The sequence below is a fragment of the Syngnathoides biaculeatus genome, chromosome 9, assembly GCF_019802595.1.
Source record: "Syngnathoides biaculeatus isolate LvHL_M chromosome 9, ASM1980259v1, whole genome shotgun sequence".
Taxonomy (NCBI): domain Eukaryota; kingdom Metazoa; phylum Chordata; class Actinopteri; order Syngnathiformes; family Syngnathidae; genus Syngnathoides; species Syngnathoides biaculeatus.
This window is the reverse complement of record NC_084648.1, coordinates 23697315-23719548: the sequence shown is the minus strand read 5'-3', so window position 1 is coordinate 23719548 and position 22234 is coordinate 23697315. Positions and strand designations below refer to the sequence as shown.

The 22234-nt window shown below is 41.5% G+C and overlaps 1 protein-coding gene across 8 annotated transcripts in view; it reads right to left on the bottom strand.

Annotated features, from left to right (window-relative positions):
- Window positions 1-22234, bottom strand: part of tenm3 (teneurin transmembrane protein 3) — a 338666-nt gene that overhangs the window by 20463 nt on the left and 295969 nt on the right. For all 8 annotated transcript variants that reach the window (XM_061830594.1, XM_061830598.1, XM_061830595.1 and 5 more), the window contains 6 exons: window positions 19013-19210; window positions 16299-16358; window positions 15589-15933; window positions 14096-14340; window positions 13830-14011; window positions 716-918 (listed from right to left, as the gene is read on the bottom strand). In XM_061830594.1, coding sequence (XP_061686578.1) covers window positions 716-918; window positions 13830-14011; window positions 14096-14340; window positions 15589-15933; window positions 16299-16358; window positions 19013-19210 — 1233 coding nt within the window. The remainder of the gene's footprint in view (window positions 1-715; window positions 919-13829; window positions 14012-14095; window positions 14341-15588; window positions 15934-16298; window positions 16359-19012; window positions 19211-22234) is intronic.

Below are 22234 nucleotides of genomic sequence, written 5' to 3'. Positions count from 1 at the left end.
AATGACCTGCCTACATGAGTAGGTTGTGGCGTACTCTAAGCTTTTTATACCTACAAATCTGAAATGCAATTTTCCTCACTGCCTTGCGAGCAACATCATATCGTATCTTGCATACAACCCTAATGTGTTCGAGCATACAGGTGAACTGTGGACCCACTCTGTTTAAGTGTACTTTATTGGACTAGTCACACAATAACATTTGCAAATGACTCAGTGTGCACATAAGGTGCGCTATATTGTAAGGCACCATGTTTAATGTGGTGCCTCGTCTATTAAGAAGAGAATTTAAGACTTCTACGAAAACTGTGAAAATACAGTAAATTATAAAAATCCACAAATATGGAGAGCTGCGACTGTGAACCACAAAGGGGCAAAGGCACCCTGTATATTTGAACGTAATGCTTATATTATTAGCATACATGGTAGCATGTGTTTCAGCGTGTATGTAAGCTATCTTACGATGGCACTCACAGGATAGTGGGGAACAACTACAATTTTACATTTAGAAGCAAAAAAAAAAACTTGCATCACCCCACACACTGACAGTCGAGGAAAGTCATTACTCAAGATGTTGTTCACATTCATGGTGTCACATCAGAACTAAAATTATCACACCATAGTGAAGAGATAAAAAGATATGACTGAAGAAATAATGGACACAAAACATACACGTTAAAAGCAATTTACATCCTCCCAGCACGCTCCCAGTTGTTACCTGCAAGTCAAAGTAAAAGGAGGTGATTTCAGAGCTCGAGTGGTTGTAAACATGTGTGATCCTGGTGGGGTAGTTCAGGTCAGCATAGAAGAACTGCAGATGTTGTCCTTGACTGTTCCTAGCTGCCACTCTTCTACCCAGACCGTCGTAACGGTACTGGATGGTCCAACTGGCAGCTTTACTGTAGACCCGAATGAGAAGACCTAGTGTATTCAACAGGCAAAATAACAATAAGATCAAAAGTGAAAGATACCATGTGAAAATTGAGTAGCCTCACATTTTGGCAGGAAATCCAAAATGTAATAATGACTCACTTTGGACTTCGTGGTAAATTCTGATTCTTTGTAGTTGGACTTTATTTTTATGACGTGAAATAAACTACACAATTTGGATCACAAATTAAAAAAAATTGTTTTTTTGCTAAATAATTAATATGCCGCATTGCTTTAAAAATGAAGCTTGTAAAAAAAAAAAAAAAATCACATTTTAATCCACCCTAGCATCTCAGTATTTATCTGAGAATTGTCTTTGTGGTTTAAACCAGCCACAGTGAAACAGTCTAATGCAATTGAAATGGCTGCACACCAGGCCATTGACCCTCTCACATCCTTTGTAATGAACTCCCTGCAATGGAAAAACTGTGACCTGGTGTTCTTAATGGAAGAGAATATTTTGAAAAATATCATTGATCGTTAAAATTATGTCTAAAATTACAGATTGGGTACAGGACTAAAAATACCTTGTGATAAACCAGATGTACTGTAAACATCCAACGGATGGTACCAAAGTGAAGATCTAATGGGTCATGACGTGTCTTAAATAGACACACTGATACTGTCTTATACTCATTTGCTTGCTTAATGCATGTTAGCAAACATATTCAACCTGTAACAACTTATTACAAATATTTTTGGGATCTAAGATTTAGCAACCCAAAATTGTCTGTGTCCACACAGGTATTTGTGAGAAAAGATGATGAAATGATAGCCCCTTTGAGTGTACATGTGGGAATTGGCAATGAAATGTTCAAAATTATTTTGTGTCATGTTTGTTTTGGGATATGCGAGTATATGCTATGCATAGATGTATTTCATGAAAGATTGATCAGAAGTGAGCTTCCCCCCCTCAGAGCAGGAGAGAGGGTTGGATAAGTTATTTAAAGTCATATCCATAGTAACCCAGGAGGAACGCTGTGTACTAGTAGCCAGAAATGGTGAAATGTAGATCCTAAATCAGTGAAGAAAAGGTGAATTAAACTTGGTTTGACAAAATAAAGTGAAAAATCAAAGGAGAAAGTGACACTCTTGGAAAACCAAAGGCCTTTGAATTGCTACTAGGGGATAGTGTCAAATGTATGGCCCATGGGTCGGATCTGGCCCACAAACCAGTTTAATCCAGCCCACAAGGTGATTTAAAACATGTCTTATAGCACAACACCCAGAGTTTTGTCCGATACCGTTAAACATTTAGAAGGTGATAATAAACAAAGGTACGTGGGAAAATTAGAGACACTTAGCATAGAGGAGCCATATTTTATGCCGAAGATGATGTTTTTGCAGAAAAAAAAAAATTGACTGTTAATTCGCTTCCGCTTGTCTTGGACAACTGGATATACACATGTATCCGTCGGGATTCACACTTTTTTACATTTGAAATCGGATAAAAGTCTGGACGCATACAAATACTTTGTTGCTCGATCTGTTCTCAAACAGGGATAAATCCAAAATTGTGATGGACCCACTCAGATTTTTTCAATACAAATACCTATATCTAAATAAATGACCCCTGGTTTTATACAAACTCACATTCATCCCCACATTCATGATCTGCAGTGAAAGCAGGGAACAGGCGGCGGAACAATTAGAAAGATGGAGGTACGCACTGGAAAGGAGAGGAATGAAGATTAGCCAAAGTAAAACAGAATATATGTGCATGAATGAGAGGGGCGGAGGAGGAAGAGTGAAGCTCCAGGGAAAAGAGATAGTGAGGGTGGACGACTTCAAATACTTGGGGTCAACAATGCAGAGTAATGGTGAGTGTGGTAAGGAAGTGAAGAAATGGGTCCAAGCGGGATGGAACAGTTGGTGGAAGGTGTCTGGTGTTCTACGTGACAGAAGAGTATCCACTAGGATGAAGGGCAAAGTTTATAAAATAGTGGTGAGGCAGGCCATGATGTGCGGCTTAGAGACGGTGGCTCTGAAGAAACAACAGGAAGCCGAACTGGAGGTAGCAGAAATGAAGATGCTGAGGTTTTCGCTTGGTGTGAACAGGTTGGATAGGATTAGAAATGAGCTCATTAGAGGGACAGCCAAAGTCGGATATTTTGGAGACAAGGTTAAAAGAGAGCAGACTTCGATGGTTTGGACATGTTCAGAGGCGAGAGAGTGAGTATATTGGTAGGAGGTTGCTGAGGATGGGACTGCCAAACAAAAAAGTGAGAGGAAGACCAAAGAAACGGTTGATAGATGTTGTGAGGGAGGACATGAGGACAGTGGGTGTTAGCGAGGAAGATGCACGAGATAGCCTTAAATGGAAAAAGATGACACGCTGTGGCGACCCCTAACGGGACAAGTCAAAAGAAGAAGAATTCCTACCTGAAATGATTGTTACACAAGCGTGTGTATTTTATTATTTTATTATTCATTGGGCACCATCCATCCCATTTAATTGCCAAAATCCATCGATCTCTAACTCTTTTTAGATGGTATTCTATAGAATGATATCTTTGAAGAACTGCCTCGTCGATTGTGACAACCAACAGCACAAAAGGTGTCAACAATCCGCTCAGGTTCAACGACTCCCGTACTGGCCAGCAGTTTTGTTTGGCTGGCAATTCATCGATCTTTTTCTCGTCTATTCAGCTGGTATTCTATAGAATGATATCGTTGAAGAGCTGTCACGTCTATTCTGACAACCAACAGCACAAAAGGTCTTGGGCATTGTGAAAAATCTGCTCCGGTTCAAGGACTCCCGCACTGCTGAGCAGCTAGCCTTGACCGGCAATATGACGCTGTGCAAACTATGACATCACGTGCACGAGTTCTATACCGGGGCAGAATAAAAGTAGGTTAAACACGCAGTCTGGTTGAGCTGCTTTGTGTACTGCCCACGCTATTTATTATGGCTTCTATTGTGTGGTACTTTTATGTGTGCTTTGCCACCGTCATTGCCCCAAAATGTCTGTCAAAAAAGAGAAAAGTGGACACAGAGTGCAGCGTGTTTCAAGAAAAATGGTTATCCTCCTATTTATTCATGGAAGTGAATAGGAAAGCTGTATGTTCAGTGTGTTCACAGCATGTTGCAGCGCTGAAAGAATATAACCTTCGTCGCCTCGATTTGAGTCTTCATGCCGACAAATATAACAACTTTTAAGGACAGTGGAGAAGAGAGAACGTGAATGAACCTTTGGCCAGACTGAAGAAACAGCAGTCTGTGTTAACTCACAGCAGAGACATCAGTGATGCTCCTGTGAAAGCTAGCTACTTCATTGCTAATGAAATCGCAGAGGCTTCAAAACCATTTGATGAAGGAAAATTTGTAAAACAATGCATGATGAAGGCCGCGGACATTGTGCGCCCTGAAAGCCTGACGAGAATCACGGTTGCTGTTAAAGAAAGGTTCTCATTTTGTACAGACTGTAGTTGGTTACACATCACCACCTAGCTTCTACATTTGAACTCATTGTCTTGAAAATCGATTTCATCAATCAGACAGATGTAATCAATCAGTCACACACACACACACCCACGCACGCACAGACACACACACGTGCATATGCTCATCATGTAATTGATGTGAATAAAAAGAAGCTGCAAGGGGACACGAGTTGGAGTTGGTTAGAAGCAGGGAGAGGTCCTGTCCCTTCCCTTGCAACAAGTAAAACTTGAAGCCTTGTCTGTTTGCCTTAGTTTAATAGAGAGTCAAGCTTTTTAAACCTGACATTTGGTCCTTCGAGCCGGATCCCAACACACCACCGCCCATCGAGGAGGGAGAAGACACACCGAAGCCTGTCAACAGCCAGGAGCATTTAGCTGTTCCTGAAGCAAAGCCCCGGTGGGACGTGAATTCGTGGCCAGGCCGGTGCCAGAGTCCTATCTCCCCTCGGTGGACGAAGGTTGACGAGATCACGAACAACTGGCGTCCAGAAAACGCTTGAACCGGTAAGTAAGGCTACTCCTCCAGAAGGAGGTTTAAGGCTACTCCGCCAGAAGGAGGTTTCAAGGCTACTCCGCCAGAAGGAGGTTTCAAGGCTACTCCGCCAGAAGGAAGTTTCAAGGTTACTCCACCTTTAAAGAGGATATTTACATTTATTTATGTTCTCATTTTGTACATACTGTGGTTGGTTACACGTCACCACCAAGCTTCTACCTTTGAACTCATTGGCTTGAAAACCGATGTCATCAATCAGACAATGTAATCAATCAAACAGTCTCACACGCACACACACACACGCACACAAAGACTCATCATGTGATTGATTTGAATAAAAAGAAGCTGCAAGGTGACACGAGTTGGAGTTGGTTGGAAGCAGGGAGAGGTCCTGTCGCTCCCCTTGCAGCAAGTAAAACTTGAAGCCTTGTCTGTTCGCCTTCTTTTAATAGAGAGTCAAGCTTTTCAAACCTAACAGTTGCAGATGGGATTTCTGATCTTTCTGTGGATTTGGACAGTCATTTATTGTGTTTTCAGTTGCAATTGATAAACCAACTGACCATTTTCATCTGCGGAGTTGATGACACATTGACAGTCACGAGGGAGCTTTTGGAGAGGGCGCTAATGAATGCTACAACAACAGCAACTGAACGGGACAAAGACCAGGTACCTGTGGCGGTCTCCTGGAGATCCTTACAAAGCCTGATCAATTCACTCTGACTACCGCCGTGGGAGGTGCCCTTTTCCCTGTGACTTTGCTTTGATCACCTATACCCCTTGCCAATGAGGATTCCACAGGACCAGCTCCGGCCAGCCCCGATATTCAAAGGGACTTCAAGGCTTCACTTGCTGTTTCTGCTCTGGTTCTCCCCCGCCAGTGCCGGTGTCACGGGCAGGTCACATTGACCCCTCTACCTCCATATCTATCACCCTGTCATCCTTTGCTCCTCCCGCTCGTCGTCTTCTTCTATTTCTTCTTCATCTTTTCGGAGGACTATGGAGCCTCCCACATCCGAGTCTAGCGCTTCTGAGGACCACCTCAGGCACATCAAGTGACTCAACAACGACAGCAACTGATATTTTTAACCCACTCGTCATAGTCTGCCTACAGCTGGTGTCCCCTCTATGATTGCAAAAAAAAAAAAAAACAGCTGTTGTGATAAAGTTACAAGAAAAAGTGCAATCTGCAAATAGAGGACATGGTTTTTGGACTTTTCACTGTATTTTGAACCAGGGGGCTTTGTGTTGCAAGTCATTAAAAATGGATAATGTTACGAAGATGGTCATAAAAACTGTTAATTTAATCCGATCCAGAAGCGTGAATCACCGTCACAGTCACTGTGATTTGATGAGCGCGATGGCGTGGACCACACCCATAAGTTTATATCTGCAAGCATGACTGACCACACCTGTACATTTTTCAAATGTGAGTGACTGCCGTCAGTTTGACAGCCTTCTCACAGAGAAAGACTAAATCTACGGCATGCCATATCACTGAGGTGAGGTAGTTAAGCCGAGGTGCTGTGCTGAGGCGTTTCTTTGATTTAGGAGAAGAACTTGGACAGTTCATGGAAGAAAAGGGTCAACCAGTGTTAGAATTTGATTCCACAGAATGGATGCTGGACCTTGAATTCATGGTGGATGTTACAGAGCACCTAAATAACTTGAAAAGTTGCTAGACTTGCCAACTTGATGGTTGAAGGTGGCGGCGCGCACGGGTGCAGCGGCTCTTAGCTCTCCAGTTTGGTGCTTTTTCTTTTTTATTATTTGGCACTATCTGTGGATTTCTGTAAAGCCACGATCACATATAGCTTTCAGGACCTAATTCATCTGGGACTGAAGCATAATTTATTAATCACAAAAGAATATCAAAAGAAAACAATATTCCAAATATCGCAAGACCACTGGGATCTCCGGAGGGAGCGTAAACAAAAGGTCGGGCATAGCTGCTAAGCTAAGGCAGCAACCTCACAGACCTGCAATTCCAAGCATCTTTTTGACCAATGCAAAATCTATTACAACAAAATGGTCAAATTAGAAGTACAACTAGCCACAAGCAGTTTTGTCCGAGGACTCCCTGATGGTGTAGTGGTACACACCCCTGCATTTGGTACAGGCAGCATGGGATTGATTGCCGCTCAATGATGGTGTCGATATCTGCCCTGCGACTGGCTGGCGACCAGTTTGGGGTGTAGTCTGCCTTCACCTGAAGTTAGCTGGGATAGGCTCCAGCTCTCTCCTTGGATAAATACAGAGGGGTTGTTTTATGGAGGGAATCCGCCGTAAAAACTGTGCCAAACAAAGATGAGTGTTCATCTGAGATGACATGCTGTGGCAACCCCTAACGGGACAAGACGAAAGAAGTACATACATACAGTGCCTTGTGACCGTATTTGGCCCCCTTAAACTTTTCAACCTTTCGCCACATTTCAGGCTTCAAACATAAAGATGTAAAAGTTTAATTTTTTGTAGAGAATCAACAACAAGTGGGACACACAATCGTGGAGTGGAATGAATTTTTTAGGATATCTTATCATTTTTTAACAAATGAAAAACTGAAAAGAAAAAATAAATGGAATCCACCTGCGTGTAATCAAGTCTCCGTATAAATGCACCTGCTCTGTGATAGTCTCAGGGTTCTGTTTAAATTGCAGAGAGCATCATGAAGACCAAGGAACACACCAGGCAGGTGCGAGATACTGTTGTAGAGAAGTTTAAAGCCGGATTTGATACAAACAGATTTCCCAAGCTTCAAACATCTCAAGGAGCACTGTGCAAGCAATCATTGACATGGAAGGAGAATCAGACCACTGTAAATCTACCAAGACCCGGCCGTCCCTCTAAACTTTCACCTCGAACAAGGAGAAGACTGATCAGAGATGCAGCCAAGAGGCCCATGATCACTCTGGATGAACTGCAGAGATCTGCAGCTCAGATGGGAAAGTCTGTCAATGGGACAACAATCAGTTGTACACTGCACAAATCTGGGCTTTATGGAAGAGTGGCAAGAAGAAAGCCATGTCTCAAAGTCTCATTTACAGTTTGCCACAAGCCACCTGGGAGACACACCGAACATGTGGAAGAAGGTGCTCTGCAAGGGGGCCGAATAATATTGCATGCCGCAGTTTTCAGGTTTTTATTTGTTAAAAAAAGTTTAAAATGTCCAATACATTTCATTCCACTTCACGATTGTGTCCCACTTGTTGTTGATTCTTGACAAAAAAAAAAAAAAAATCATATCTTTATGTCAGAAAGGTCCATTATTTGAACACCAGAACCTTCAGGAACACACAGATCCTGTTCTGTCTTACATCAAAAACTATAGACACTGTGACTGTCAATAGACCGGATTTTCCCCAACCAAAAACCCTGGATGACTCGAGAGACTTAGGCACTCCTTAAATGCCGCAACAACTTCAGGTCAGGGGACAAGGCACAGTTACAGCGCTGACCGAGGTGACTTAAAGAGAGGCATCAAAGAGGCCAAGGCATCCTACAAAAGAAATATTGAGGAGTGCTTCACAGAAAATGACATGTGGGAGGGATTACAACACATCACAAACTACTGCCAGGAACACAGACACCTCGCTGGCAGAGAAACTAAACCGTTTATTTGCCTATTTTGAGACGGGCAGATGAAATTCAGGCTCATCACAACCACCTCCCATCAGCAGCACACTGATGCTTCAGGAACATGAAATTAATTGTGTGCTCAGGACTAACGGTCTAAATCGGGGTGCCCAGTCGATTGCGAGGCAGTCCTGGTTGATCGCGGGGCAGCGTGCAAAAAAAAAAAAAAAAGACATCATCCAATGTTCCCTCTAAACTGCGTGTGTGCGCAATTGTGCACCGTTGATGCACTCTCTTTGCAGATATTCTGCACTGCGTTCCAAAAAAAGATCCAATGCAAATTGAAAGTATAAAACAGCTATTCAGTTTGTGGCATTTTGCAATGTGATTCAATGGGTGAGAGATGACTGGGTGTTACATCCAATGGCACAATTAACATACGTACTGTAAAAAATTAAAAGAAGCCACTGGTTTCTTTTAGGCAGCACACGGAACTTTATCAAATGTTGCAGAAGCAGCCCATCAATGTGTTTTATAATGACAGCGTCCACCACCGCTGCTTTAGTTAGCAACATAGTCTGGGCAACGTAGAGCAAAGACGAGCTAGACGTGCTGCTTATGTTTACTTTCAATACTAATGGAGAAAGTTAAAAAAGAAATGGCATTGTTTTAAGATGTAAAGACTTGTTTTTTTTTAAATCTATATTTCTGCCTGAGAAATGACGTCCTGAAAAGGTTCCATGTTCAATGATATACTTATGTGAATCACAGAGGCATTGTGTGTTTGAATGTTCTTTTTCCTCAGAATTTAACAAAAAAAACATGAAATGTTTTATGATTGATAGTGTTGTGCTTGTATTATTTTGGATTGTATTAAAACAAAGAAAACAATAAATCAAACTCAAATCAAAAGACTTTGTCATTATAGGCTGTGCATACAAAGAAATGATGAGTGCTTCTCCACAACGTGCAATAAAATAGAATAAAAATTGAAGAACATCTTGGGTAAAAAACAATTGATAAAACATCAAGGCACAGTTATTGGTAAAATAAGTAAATAAATAAATGCACAAAAGTGCCATTGAATAATATTCCATTACAGTACTGTTATTTCAGTGGTTTGAGTTCAAGGAGTTGATGGCTCTGGGGAAAAAGCTGTCCTTGAATCTGGTTGTCCGTGTTTTGTGGGACGTGTACCGCCTGCCAGAGGGCAACAGGTTAAACAGGTGATGACCAGGATGTGAAGAGTCCTTTGCAATAATATTAGTGCCTCTGCTGTGATAGCGGGAGTTGGCAATGTTCTCTCGGGAGGGCAGAGAGCAGCCAGTGATATTCTGGGCACTGTTGACCACTCTTTGCAGAGCTTTAGTGTTCGCTGCTGTGCATCCAGCATACCACACTGTGATGCAGTATGTAACGATACTCTCCACGGTGGTTCTGTAGAAGGCCTGCAGCAGCATAGCTTCCAAGTTGTTCTTCTCGAGCACTCTCGGGAAGTGGAGTCGCTGCTGGGTCTTTTTCACCACCGCAGTGGTAGAATGGTGCTGAGGATGGAGCTGCCAGGTGTTGTTAGAGAGGAGGATGCATGAGACAGGCTTAGATGGAAAAAGATGACACGCTGCTGACACGAAAAGTGATACGTTTTTGTCTCCTTTACTGCAGCATCCATATTCATGTTTGTTAAGGTTTCTTAAGTGAGAGCTTAAAATAGGGGGGGACGCACTGACAGCGTATTTTCCTGTACTGTCGTTGTCTGCACATGCGCGGTGAGCTAAAGTTAAAAAAATACGGCTGTCTTCTTTTTTTCTCGGCACGCCATCACGATTGACCGAAACTGCCTCCCGACTGGCCGATGCCAATCGACGCATTGAGCATCCGTGATTTAAACTGTCAATGGCTGCCTTCTTTGTGATGGGGATGATTGTTGCAGATTTCAGGCAGGAGGTAATGGTTGATTGATGCAGCGATCTGTTGAAGATTCTTGTGAAAATACCCATCAGGGGATCAGCACAAGCCTTCAGTACCTTCCCCGGCACTCCATCTGGGCCAGCAGCCTTCCTGGTATTTACAGTCCTGAGCACACTTTTCGCTTCATGTTATTGAAGCGTCAGTGTGTTGCTGATGGGAGGTGGTTGTGATGAGCCTGGGTTTGAGCAGTCCATCTCAAAACAGGCAAAGAAATTGTTTATTTCTCTGCCAGTGAAGTGTCTGTGTTTTCGGCACACATGTTGTTCTCACTGTTGTAGCTTGTGATATGCATATCATACAGGGTTTTTGATTGGGGAAAACCCGGATCGGTCAATTTACAGTCACAGTGTCTATACAGTTTTTGATGTATGACAGACAGGAAGGTTTTGTTTTCAAGTTTTTAAGTATATAATTTGGTAAGGCCATGATTTACTAGTCTGATCCTCTTGGTGATAGATTTTCCTCCATGTGGCCTCTGAGCGAGAATAATTTTGACACCCCTGTCCTAGGGGCCAAAAAAGAAGCAAGAATGGGGAAATAATGCCCCTTGGATGAGGATCATACAAGTTGTTTTTAGCGCTCTTTGTCTCCTGTCAGCTAGCATTTGAGGTACTATCAAAGCTTTTATTTGTATGTGAGACGCAAGATGATTAGAGAGTTCGTTTCTCAAAAGGTATCTTGACCAAGATTAGATGAAGCCAAATAGAGGAGTTACGCTGTAGCTTTAAGGTCAAGAATCCCTAACCTCTCGACAAAACACCCACATCCAATCTCAATACAATTTTGAGGAACAAGCTTGTTGGAGCAATGCTCCACCTGATCAATCTCAGGTGGCTATTTATAGGATATTTATAAGGTGAGTAGAGGTTTCATGTAATGTTCCTCTATGTGGATCTCATAATTTTACTTATTTGATGCTTTTGCCCTGCCAAACTCTATCTGTTGAAGTGCCTTTTTCTGACTCCAATGAAATGTCCCTTTTATCTCAAGAATAATGGGGACATTGTACTTATGTAATGTTAGAAACCCTAACGCTAATCCAATCCTCACAGCTGATAAATATTTTACCCCGACTCTTGAAAGGTTGTTTCAGCTATAATTCAAAGAACAACATGTCCTGACTGTCATAACAAGGGTCATTCTAAGTGAAACAAGTCAATAGGGAATGAGCAACTTTAAAAGGAGCCCGGTTAGTGTAATGTTATGAAAGTTACTATGTGACGGTGAGGCCCAACATAACCAACCGAGCCATCACAGATGGCAGTGAGAACCTAGACAAATCCTTCCCACACCGTCTTAAACAAGCTTGCATCGCTGTTTACGGTCCACAACAACGTGGAGCTTTAATCCTTTAAATGGAAATTCGGTCACAACAGTGTCTAAATGTGCATGGGAGCCTGGGGTAAGTGAGCCTTTCCATACATTTTCTTAGCCCCTTATTCTCACAAGGGTCACGGGAGTGCTGGAGCCTATCTCAGATGTCAACGGGCAGGAGACGGGGTACACCCTGAACTGGTTGCCAACCAATTGCAGAGCACACGGAGACAGACAACAGTCGCACTCACAATCACACCTCGAGACAATTTAGAGTGTCCAATTTAATGTTGCATGTTTTGGGATGTGGGATGAAACCCACGCAGGCACGGGGAGAACATGCAAACTCCACCCAGGCAGGGCCGGGATTGAAACCTGGACCTCATAACTGTGAGGCCAATGCATGGGTGGATGCATATGCACACATAAACACACATTGGTGCAGCTTGTTGGCAGCCAGCTGGATCTCACGTCATGCGTGGTTTATTTTTGTTGTGAAAGATCATGTGATATGACACATTTTTGAATGGTTGGTATTGAGCTCGTGCACGTGACATCACCATTTTCACCACGCCATATTGCCGGTCAAACAGAGCTGCTCGACTTTGTGGGAGATAGTGAACCGGAGGAGAATATTTACAATACCCAAGACCCGATGTGCTGTTGGTTGTCCCAACAGACGAGACAGATATTCAAAGAGATCATTCAATGGAATACCATCTGGAAAGACCGGAAATTATTGCTAGATTTCAGCAATTAAACATGATGGATGGTGCCCAACAAAAATACACGCACACCTGAGTAGCGGTCGCTTCATTTCAGGTAGGAATTATTCTTCTCAATCTCAATTTACCAAAAAGTATTTATCATGCCAAGTTGGCTCATTTGAGAACAATGCGTGTTTAAAAAAAAAAAAAAACTGTCGCAGAGGTTTACGGAGGTTAAGTGTGGCCGCAATCGCTTCCAAGTACATTCCATGGAGATGACTCAGTCTCCTTTTTTTTTTCCTAATCATAGTTAATGAATAAGAGTTTGTTTAAAACCAGGGGTCATTTATTTAAGTATTGGCATTTGTATTGAATAGTGGCGGAAAAGATCGATGGATTCCAGCAAAGGTTAACATGTCGCCAAACACACTTCCGCGTTCACAAGCTGTCAAAACTGTCACTATGTGGGATTTATTCCTGATGAGAACAGATCCAGCAACAAAGTATTCGTATGCATCCACACTTTTATACGCTTTCAAACTTTTCCGTGTAAATCTTGACGATTTACTCACCAAATCCATGCATATATCCAGTTGTCCAAGACAAGCAGAAGGAATTAACAGTCCAATTTCTTATCGGCGAAAACATCGACTTTAGTGTTAAATACGGATCTTCTATGCCAAGTTTATCTAATTTTTCCACGTACCGTTGTTTATTTTCACCTTCTAAATGTCTGACGGTATCGGAAAAGACTGGTCGTAGTGCGACAAGATATCTTTCCGTGTCGTCTCCAACCAACTTAGCTTTGAACAATGCTTATCTTTACCGGCAATATGCCGAGGTAAACAAAAGTCACGTGATTTTATGACGTAGGTGCACGAGCTCAATCACCTGTGAGGTTACAACACTGTTCATCTGTAATTCAAATTAAAAATTGTAGCAAAGTTGGTGGCTGTTAGTCGGCCAACTATGAAAACGTATGACAGAACCCCACAGAGTGCTCGACAATTATGCGGTGTTAGGCCATGCTGCACACTGACCAGCTGCTGGTAGCACAAATAGTATATTGCACAAAACAGAATAATGACAAAGTTGGATTCCCTCAGAAGTAATCCATACCGCTCTAATATCATCAATTCAGTTGAAACTTGAAAAGAAAGGGGGAAAATATGATGCAAAATGCAAAAAAGTTTCTTTGAAAATAAACCAAGAAAAGTTGTCAAAGTCAACCCCACAAAAAGAATTTAAAAGAAACTGTCAAAGACAATGTTGACATGACATCTTTCCATTATGAATTTTTGTAAATCTTTGTACTGCATCACCCCCCCCAAGAACAGCATTACATAAAGGGTTAATAACGGAAATATTATTTTTTTTTTAATATTTAAAAGTGATTTTTTTCTCACCTTTTGAGTTGTATTCAAATATCTCAGCCCCCCTCTGTCTTAGAAAACCATCTTCATCCAATTTGTACTGAACATCTCCTAGACGAGTGATTCTGTCTCTGAGGTCATAACGAAGTGGTGTCAATCGACCGCTGTTTCCCGGATTCAGCAGATGTAAGTTACCATTCAGGTCATAATTATACCTGCAAATCCAATTTATGATACATTTAACACAAGCAATAATTGGAAAACCTACATTAAAAACAATTATTTTATGATGACCTTACCTCCACATCATTTTTTCATTGAGGGAGACTGTCTGCAACTGTCCATCAACATCATACTCATAGCCATATTTTGTTGTGTTGGCAAATGGTCCTATCTTGATCTCACGCTTGGTGACTCTGCCCATGTTGTCATACTGAATGGTGACCCAGTACATCAGAGACCTAAAGATCTCATACTGGATCTCCTTGATGCGACCATGTTGGTCGAAATGTTTGGTGTAGGTCATCACTGCTGTGGAGATTATCTGCATGTGTGTAGACAAGTGATGTCAATCAGATGTTTGAAATCCTCACTGTGCTCATCATACAATATTTTAACCTCACTCTGCAGTCACAAATAATGTTCATAGCCTTGAATACCAGATAATCTTAATGATAATCTTTTTTTTTTTTTAATAAAGGTCCCATACCATTAACTATGTTTATATATTTTTAAATCTATGATCTCCTTTCATCAGATTTCCAAGATAACTTAGGTTGGAAATACAGACAAGCCTCTTTTTCACGCTATTCTAGTTGGTCTTTATTGCCTAGAATAAAAAATAAAATAAAATAAAATAAATAAATGGCTGGATTTATCAGTATTCAATCTGTAAATGTTAGTCCATTTGGATCGCTGTTCCCTTTAATTTAAATATGGAAACAGATGGCGATATCTCAGCGATCTAATGGAGGCAAAGCATTCATCAGCCTTTTTATATAATTTTTGAAGTAATATTCTCCAAGCGTTGTATTGCTCGCTCATTAATAGGCAACGTGAACTGAAATTATTTGAGCTTGGATGACCTGAAGACCAATCCTGAATGTACAGCATGGGGTTTTAGGATGAACATACAGTATATTGTACTTTACTTTATCATGTTTATTAAACCACAGAGAAGGAATCAATGGAAAAATCCTGTTTCTCCAGAGAGAGCACTTGGGCAAAAATAAAGTGTTGCAACATTTTGAGACGCTCGCTCGGTCTCATTCACTTGAATGTAGCTTTTGCATTGTATTGTTGTGCAACAATACAGGATACTGTATATGTACACTTTATATTCAGTATTGGTACGGCTTGGTGCTGGCCAGCTGTGTCCTGCTCCCAAAAAATAAAGAAAAATATTTTTAATGTGTGAAAGCTTATGCTGAGGTCATTCTGGGTGAAATGGGTCCAAAAACTGCACAATTTTAGTACCCAAGTGGTAACGGCAGTTTATTCTTCAACTCCTCAGTGGTTGGCAGAGCTTTGCACAAGATGCAGTTGCAGTGTCACTCAGCCATTTTTCTTGAGCTGAGTGGATGTGTACCAATCACAAAGTTGTCAGGTAGTTGAATAATGAGTGGCGTATCAATGTTACAATGATGCCAAAATCTGATATGGTAGTTTTAGAAACCTAATGCCTTTTATTAGCTATTGCCTTCATTTTTTCACAAACCACAGAGATTTTCAAATTAAACCAGGCCACAGACTCCTTTTGATCCATCTTATGCATAAAAATTGGATCTCTTACCTGGTTGATGTCATAATAGATGACCCCAAACTTCCCAAACTGTTCCACCTTTCCTGATATATCATCAAATTGATAGAGATCGATTGGCAGTGGAGTCTCATTAATTACAGCCTGCATGCTGGTGACTCTGAAGCTGTTGTCATAGGTGTAGTCAAAACGTGCGTTCACCATCCCATCCTCACTGAAGCGGAATATCTGACGGTCAACCAGTGGGCCAATTTGGCGGTAACGTATAGAACAGATAAACCCTTCAGTCTGCAAGTTGACAGTCTTCAGCACACCGGCAGTCTCATCATACGTGAAACTGACACGAGTTGAATCATACAGAATCTCTGCCAGCTTGTTCTGAGGAGAATGATAAAAAGTGCTGTATCGGTTTATCGCACCAAATACTGTTCATGTTCTATCACTTTTAGTGTAGTTTATACAATTTGTCAAACATCCCTGCTCATTCACTACTGCAGAATCTACTGAGGAATATCAGACCTCTGGCAGCCTGGGGACACCTGATATTGCTAGTATGCTTCCTGATTTCCTTGTACACCATTGATATCATTCTACTGTCAAGAACCAAACAAAACTTAACCTTGATGCAAACATCCATTTTTTAATCCTCCATTCTCTATCCCATTGAGAATGTACAAAACACAATCAGCTCTCAAATATTTTATCTAAATACTCCTTTAAAATATGAAATGAAATGCACATACCTGTCTGCGATATTTGTACAATATACGGCGTCCAGTTCCAAGGTGGGCAACTCTCAGGAGCTGAAAGGAGAGAGAAAGAGTAATGAAATGTTAATATATTACAAAACAATTATGGATTTGGACAATGTTCTTCACCTAGAAGCAAACAAATTTTGTTCGCAATTTTTAAAAATGTTGCCAAGTTTCTAAATTCATGTCTAAATACACTCATCCCCTTCTCCTGTTGGTAGCTCGCCAAAGCCTGGCTACTTGAAAAGTAAATCTTGGGGCAAAAAACTGTGGGCAGCCCTGTTTGGTGCCTTATGTAAGGTGTCCCTCAAGGGGCAAATTCAACTCCCACAGTGATGAGTACTTTGTGTTGCACACCACACATGGGAACAGACCACAAACATTATTCGAGCATGCCAGGCGAAGTTCAGAGTAAACAGGGTACGTAAAGAGTTCTGCACCACTTGAGCTGGGGTGACACTACTGGAAAATCTGTATTGCTTAAAAAGTCTCCGTACTTTGTACATTTGCGTTTGTGTCCTAATTGTATATGTTCTATTTGTGACTTTCTTGCTTTAGTTCTAGAGTGCTCCAATAGCCCAAGAGAAAAATCCTTGTGTAGTTTAACATACCTCTGACGTTAGAAATTACTAGCACAGCCATTACATCGTTCTTCACCTTAGGCCCCAAGAATCTTTAGTGGAATCAAGTTGTGTCTGTACGTTCATTCATACGTATGTTTTCTCTTGGCTGTCAAACGTTTGCTTCCTTCTCCGTCCACCACCAAGCGTTTTGCTTCTCACTCACCCTTCTCTTTGCATAGTCGGACAACGGCAAAGGTAAATGAACATAATTCTTATTCTTTACATTATGTACGTTGAATGCTTATTTTTGGGGGGTGAGGGAGGGCTTTGGACCAATTCATCTATTTACATATAAAAAGCGCTTCAACTTACGAAAAAAATCACATTGATGACTTCAGGAATGCATTGATTTCGTAAGTAGAGGTACCACTGTAATGTGTCTGAAAAAAGTTTCCATTTATTACTTAAAAGTCCCATATTGTGGCTATTTACGCCTCAATAGAGTGAGTATCAAAAATGGACTTAGTATAAAAGTGTCAATTACATTTAAAAAACATCTACAATTTGTCATGCAAATTTCTGAAAAAGGTCTGACTGCCACTTGTTTTAGCCAGATCAAGCCCACCTCCTTTCTTCTCATTGCTTCTGCGAAAGAACACCCACTAGTGAGACGGCGTGTTTGTAAATTTGACAGCGATGGCTAGGGAGCAGAAGGATAGGCAAAGATTTTTGCTACTGACAGAGATAAAAATCTGAATGAGCTCCCGGCAGAAGAAAGTCTGGAAGTCAGGAATGCGTGACAGATTTTATTAAATATTTCACATTTGCTGATTCCAAATAGAGCCAATAAAACCACAAATTTAAAGAAAAGTTAATTTTGAGGAATACAAAACAAATCTCTGGAGTCTGTAACATGGTATTTTTAGGATTGTACATTTTTTGCTGTCAAGTAGTTCACTTTTCCCAACTGATTTGGAGCAAGGAAACACATTAGTTCATCACTACTCATGAAAGTGAAAAGGAGCACGTTATGGATGTGATGTTATTTCGGTAAAAAAAAAGTATTTTCGTCCAAAACCGACAACTGACTTTTAGGGTACTTCTGGCTGAAATATTTCAGTGGCGTATTGTCATGTTAGTGCATCAATAATTAAGACCAATGTTCCTTCTAATTTTTTAGGTGCCTGAGCAAACACACTAAGGCCGTGAGCGCTCCTTGCTCCACTGAGAGCAACATCCGACGTATGCACTGTGGTCAATCAGTGTCATCCATTGAAGTGACATGGCTCATTAAAAGGTTCAGATTACATTCCAATTAGAACATATTTAAGACCAATTTTGTGTTTTTGCAAACTTACACTGAAAATGTCAAACAAAAAAAAATATTACAATATAAATACATACAAGCCAACTGTTAACTATAAATTCGAAATGTCGCTTCCAACTTTGTTTCATTTTTTTTTAACCCACAAAGATATCCCCTTCTCTTTTTCTTGGTGTAAAACGGAATTATTGCTTGCAGAATATCTTTCGCAATGCATGTTGAAAGGTGAATGATGCTCCCAAACAGTTTTAGGGTTAATGTTATATTACCTCCCACATTTAAAATACAGAATTAACTTATTCTGCACGGTATTGTCTGTGCTTTCATCCTTATTCAGGCTGTGCCAAGGTGGAATTTTAACATTACACACCATCTCATCCTGCACTTTCTACTTTGACTTCAGACCAGACCATTTTTAAAAACTCAAAAAAGAGAAAATTTCATCCAGTTTTACCACTTTTTCTTCTTTTATTCACATACCCCGTGTTTGTAATTATGAGTGTACCCCTTTAAAAAGAAAGGTTGGTGGTGTCAGGTAAACTAGGAAATAGAGTGTGTGACTTAGTTGCGGCTCTTTGTGAGAGGCAGTGTGGTGCTGTGTTTAAAAAAAAAAAAAGACGTCAGGCTGTAGTTGACTGGGCTAGATCTGTTTTTCTCTGTGCTGAGAGTGTGTGAAAAGTGCGAATTGATTGCAACATTGATTAATACACTGTTTTACTTTCAGGCATAACATTTTTTGGTGATTAGCTTCTTTCAGAAGGGAACAGTATCAAATATGAAATGAATGTCATAGCCAATGAACTAAAACTAATACACACCTGTCCATCTTCAGAATAGTCCACAGTAACTGAGGCGTTGCTCTCAGGTGGTATGTAGATATTTCTGTAGTAGCCCACGGATCTGATAGTCTGCATGGTGTGTCGAGCGACACTTGGCATGGTAACAGCTGACAGGCGGTCCCCTGAGTCATAATCGAAAATGTACTGGTGCTGGCTGTGCAGTAGTAAGACCATAGACTGTTAAGAGAGTGGAAGAGAGAGGAGCAGAATGTAACACACTAACGGGACAAAAACTACGTATATGGAGAGTATGACCATTAATCACTTGAAGATAAATATATGTACAGCGTGTATATATGACGGCATGATGGCGCATCTGGTTAGATCATTGACTTCACAGTTTTGAGGACTGGGGTTAAAAACCTGGCCCCGCCTGTGAGGAGTTTGCATGTTCTCCCAATGCCTGTGTGAGTTTCCTCTGGGCACTCTGGTTTCCACCCACATCCCAAAAACACACATTAATTTGATATTCTAAGTTGCCCTTAGGTGTGATTGTGAGTGCGAATGATGACTGTCTCCATGCCCTGCTAAAAATATTCAATAGAAATCTATAAAATTCTATAGAATTTGTATAGAATAATATTGTTCGAAAGAACTTTGGCTTTGACTTTCCATAGAATTTCTTCTTCTTTTTCTTTCGGCTTATCCCGTTAGGGGTCGCCGCAGCATGTCACCTTTTTCTATCTAAGCCTGTCTCGTGCATCCTCTTCTCTAACACCCACTGTCCTCATGTTCTTCCTCACAACATCCATCACCTTTGCTTTGGTCTTCCTCTCGGTCTTTTGCCTGGAAGCTCCATCCTCAGGACCCTTCTACCAATATACTCACTCTCTCGCCTCTGGACATGTCCAAACCATCAAAGTCTGCTCTCTAATCTTGTCTCCAAAACATCCAACTTTGGCTGTCCCTCGAATGAGCTTACTTTTAAAATCCAATCCAACCTGCTCATTCTGAGTGAAAACATCAACATCTTCATTTCTGCTACCTCAAGTTCTGCTTCCTGTTGTTTCTTCAGAGCCACCATCTCTAATCTGCACATCATGTCCTGCCTCACCACTGTTTTATAAACTTTGCCCTTCATCCTAGCAGATACTCTTCTGTCACGTAGAACACCAGACACCTTCCGCCAACTGTTCCATCCCCCTTGTACCAGTTTCTTCACTTCCTTACCACACTCACCATTGCTTTGTATTGTTGACTCCAAGTATTTGAAGTGATCCACCCTCGGTATCTCTTCTCCCTGGAGTTTCACTCTTCTTCCTCTGCCCCTCTCATTCACGCACATATATTGTTTTACTTCGGCTAATCTTCATTCCTCTCCTTTCCAGTGCATACCACCATCTTTCTAATTGTTCCTCCGCCTGCTCCCTTCACTGCAGATCACAATATCATCGTGCTCCAAGGGGATTCCAGTCGAACCTCGTCTGTCAGTTTATCCATTACTACCGCAAATAGGAAGGGGCTCAGCACGGATCCCTGATCTAGTCCCACCCACCTTAAATTCTTCTGACACACCGATGGCACATCTCACCGCTGTTCTGCTGCCCTCATACATGTCCTGTACTATTCTAACATATTTCTCCGCCACACCAGACTTGCGCATACATTACCACAGTTCCTCTCTTGGTACTCTGTCATACGCTTCCTCTAGGTCTACAAAAACACAATTTAGCGCGTTTTGACCTCTGTACTTTTCCACGAATCCTCAAGGCAAATAATGCATCTGTGGTACTCTTCCGAGGCATGAAACCATACTGTTGCTCGCAGATACTTACTTCTGTCCTGAGTCTACCCTCCACTACTCTTTCCCATAACTTCATTGTGTGGCCCATCATCTTTATTCCTCTATAGTTTCCACAGCTCTACATATCGACTTTGTTCTTAAAAATGGGGACTAGCACACTTTTCCTCCATTCTTCTAGCATCTTCTCTCGCGCTAGTAATAAGTTGGTCAAAAACTCCACAGCCACCTCTCCAAATTTTTTCCATACCTCCACTGCTAAGTCATCCGGACCAGCTGTTTTTCCATTTTTCATTCTGTTCAGTGCCTTTCTAATTTCTCCCTTACTGAATAATGCCACATCCTGGTCATTCACGCGAGCCTCATCTACTCTACCTTCTCTCCCATTTTCTTCATTCATTAGCTTCTCAATGTACTCTTTCCATCTCCTGAGGACACTACTGGCACCAGTCAACATATTTCCATCGCTATCCTTAATCACCTTTACTTGCTGCACATCCTTCCCATCTCTATCCCTCTGTCTGGTCAAACTAGAGAGATCCTTTTCTCCTTCTTTCATATCTAACCTGGTGTACATGTCGTCAAATGCATCTTGTTTAGTCTTCGCCACCTCTACCTTTGTCCTACGTCGCATCTCAATGTGTTTCTTTCGCCTCTCCTCAGTCCTCTCCATGTCCCACTTCTTCGCTAATCTCTTTCCTTGGATGACTTCCTGTATTTTGGGGTACCACCACCAAGTCTCCTCCTCTTTCCTACCAGAAGACACCCCAAGTACACTCCTGCCTGCCTCTCTGAATAGCTTGGCAGTAGTATTCCAGTCTTCTGGGAGCCTGTCTCACCTCTTTCCGAAAGGCCACACATTCTTCCTTTCTCAACTTCCACCACCTGATTCTCTGCTCTACCTTTGTCTTCTTAGTCTTCCTACCCGCGACCTGAGTCATCCTACAGACCACCATCCTATGCTGTCAAGCTATACTCTCCCCCACCACTACCTTACAGTCGGTAACCTCCTTCAGATTACACCGTCTGCACAAAATATAATCCACCTGTGTGCTTCGACCTCCGCTCTTGTAGGTCACTCTATCTTCCTGTCTCTTCTGGAAATAAGTGTTCACTGCTGCCAATTCCATCCTTTTTGCAAAGTCCATCACCATTTTCCCCTCAAAGTTCCTTTGCTGAATGCCATACTTACCCATCACTTCTTCAGTGCCTCCATTTCCTACGCCAACATATCCATTGAAATCTGCACCAATCACAACTCTCTCTGCCTGGGATGCTCACACCTACTTCGTTCCTTCCAGAATTTCTCTTTCAACTCGGGGTGACATCCTACCTAAGGGGCATAGCCACTAATTACATTATACATAATGCCCTCAATTTCAAATTTTATCTTCATCACTCGTTCTGAAGAGGGTTGCGTCAGGAAGAGCATCCGGCGTAAAAACTGTGCCAAACAAATA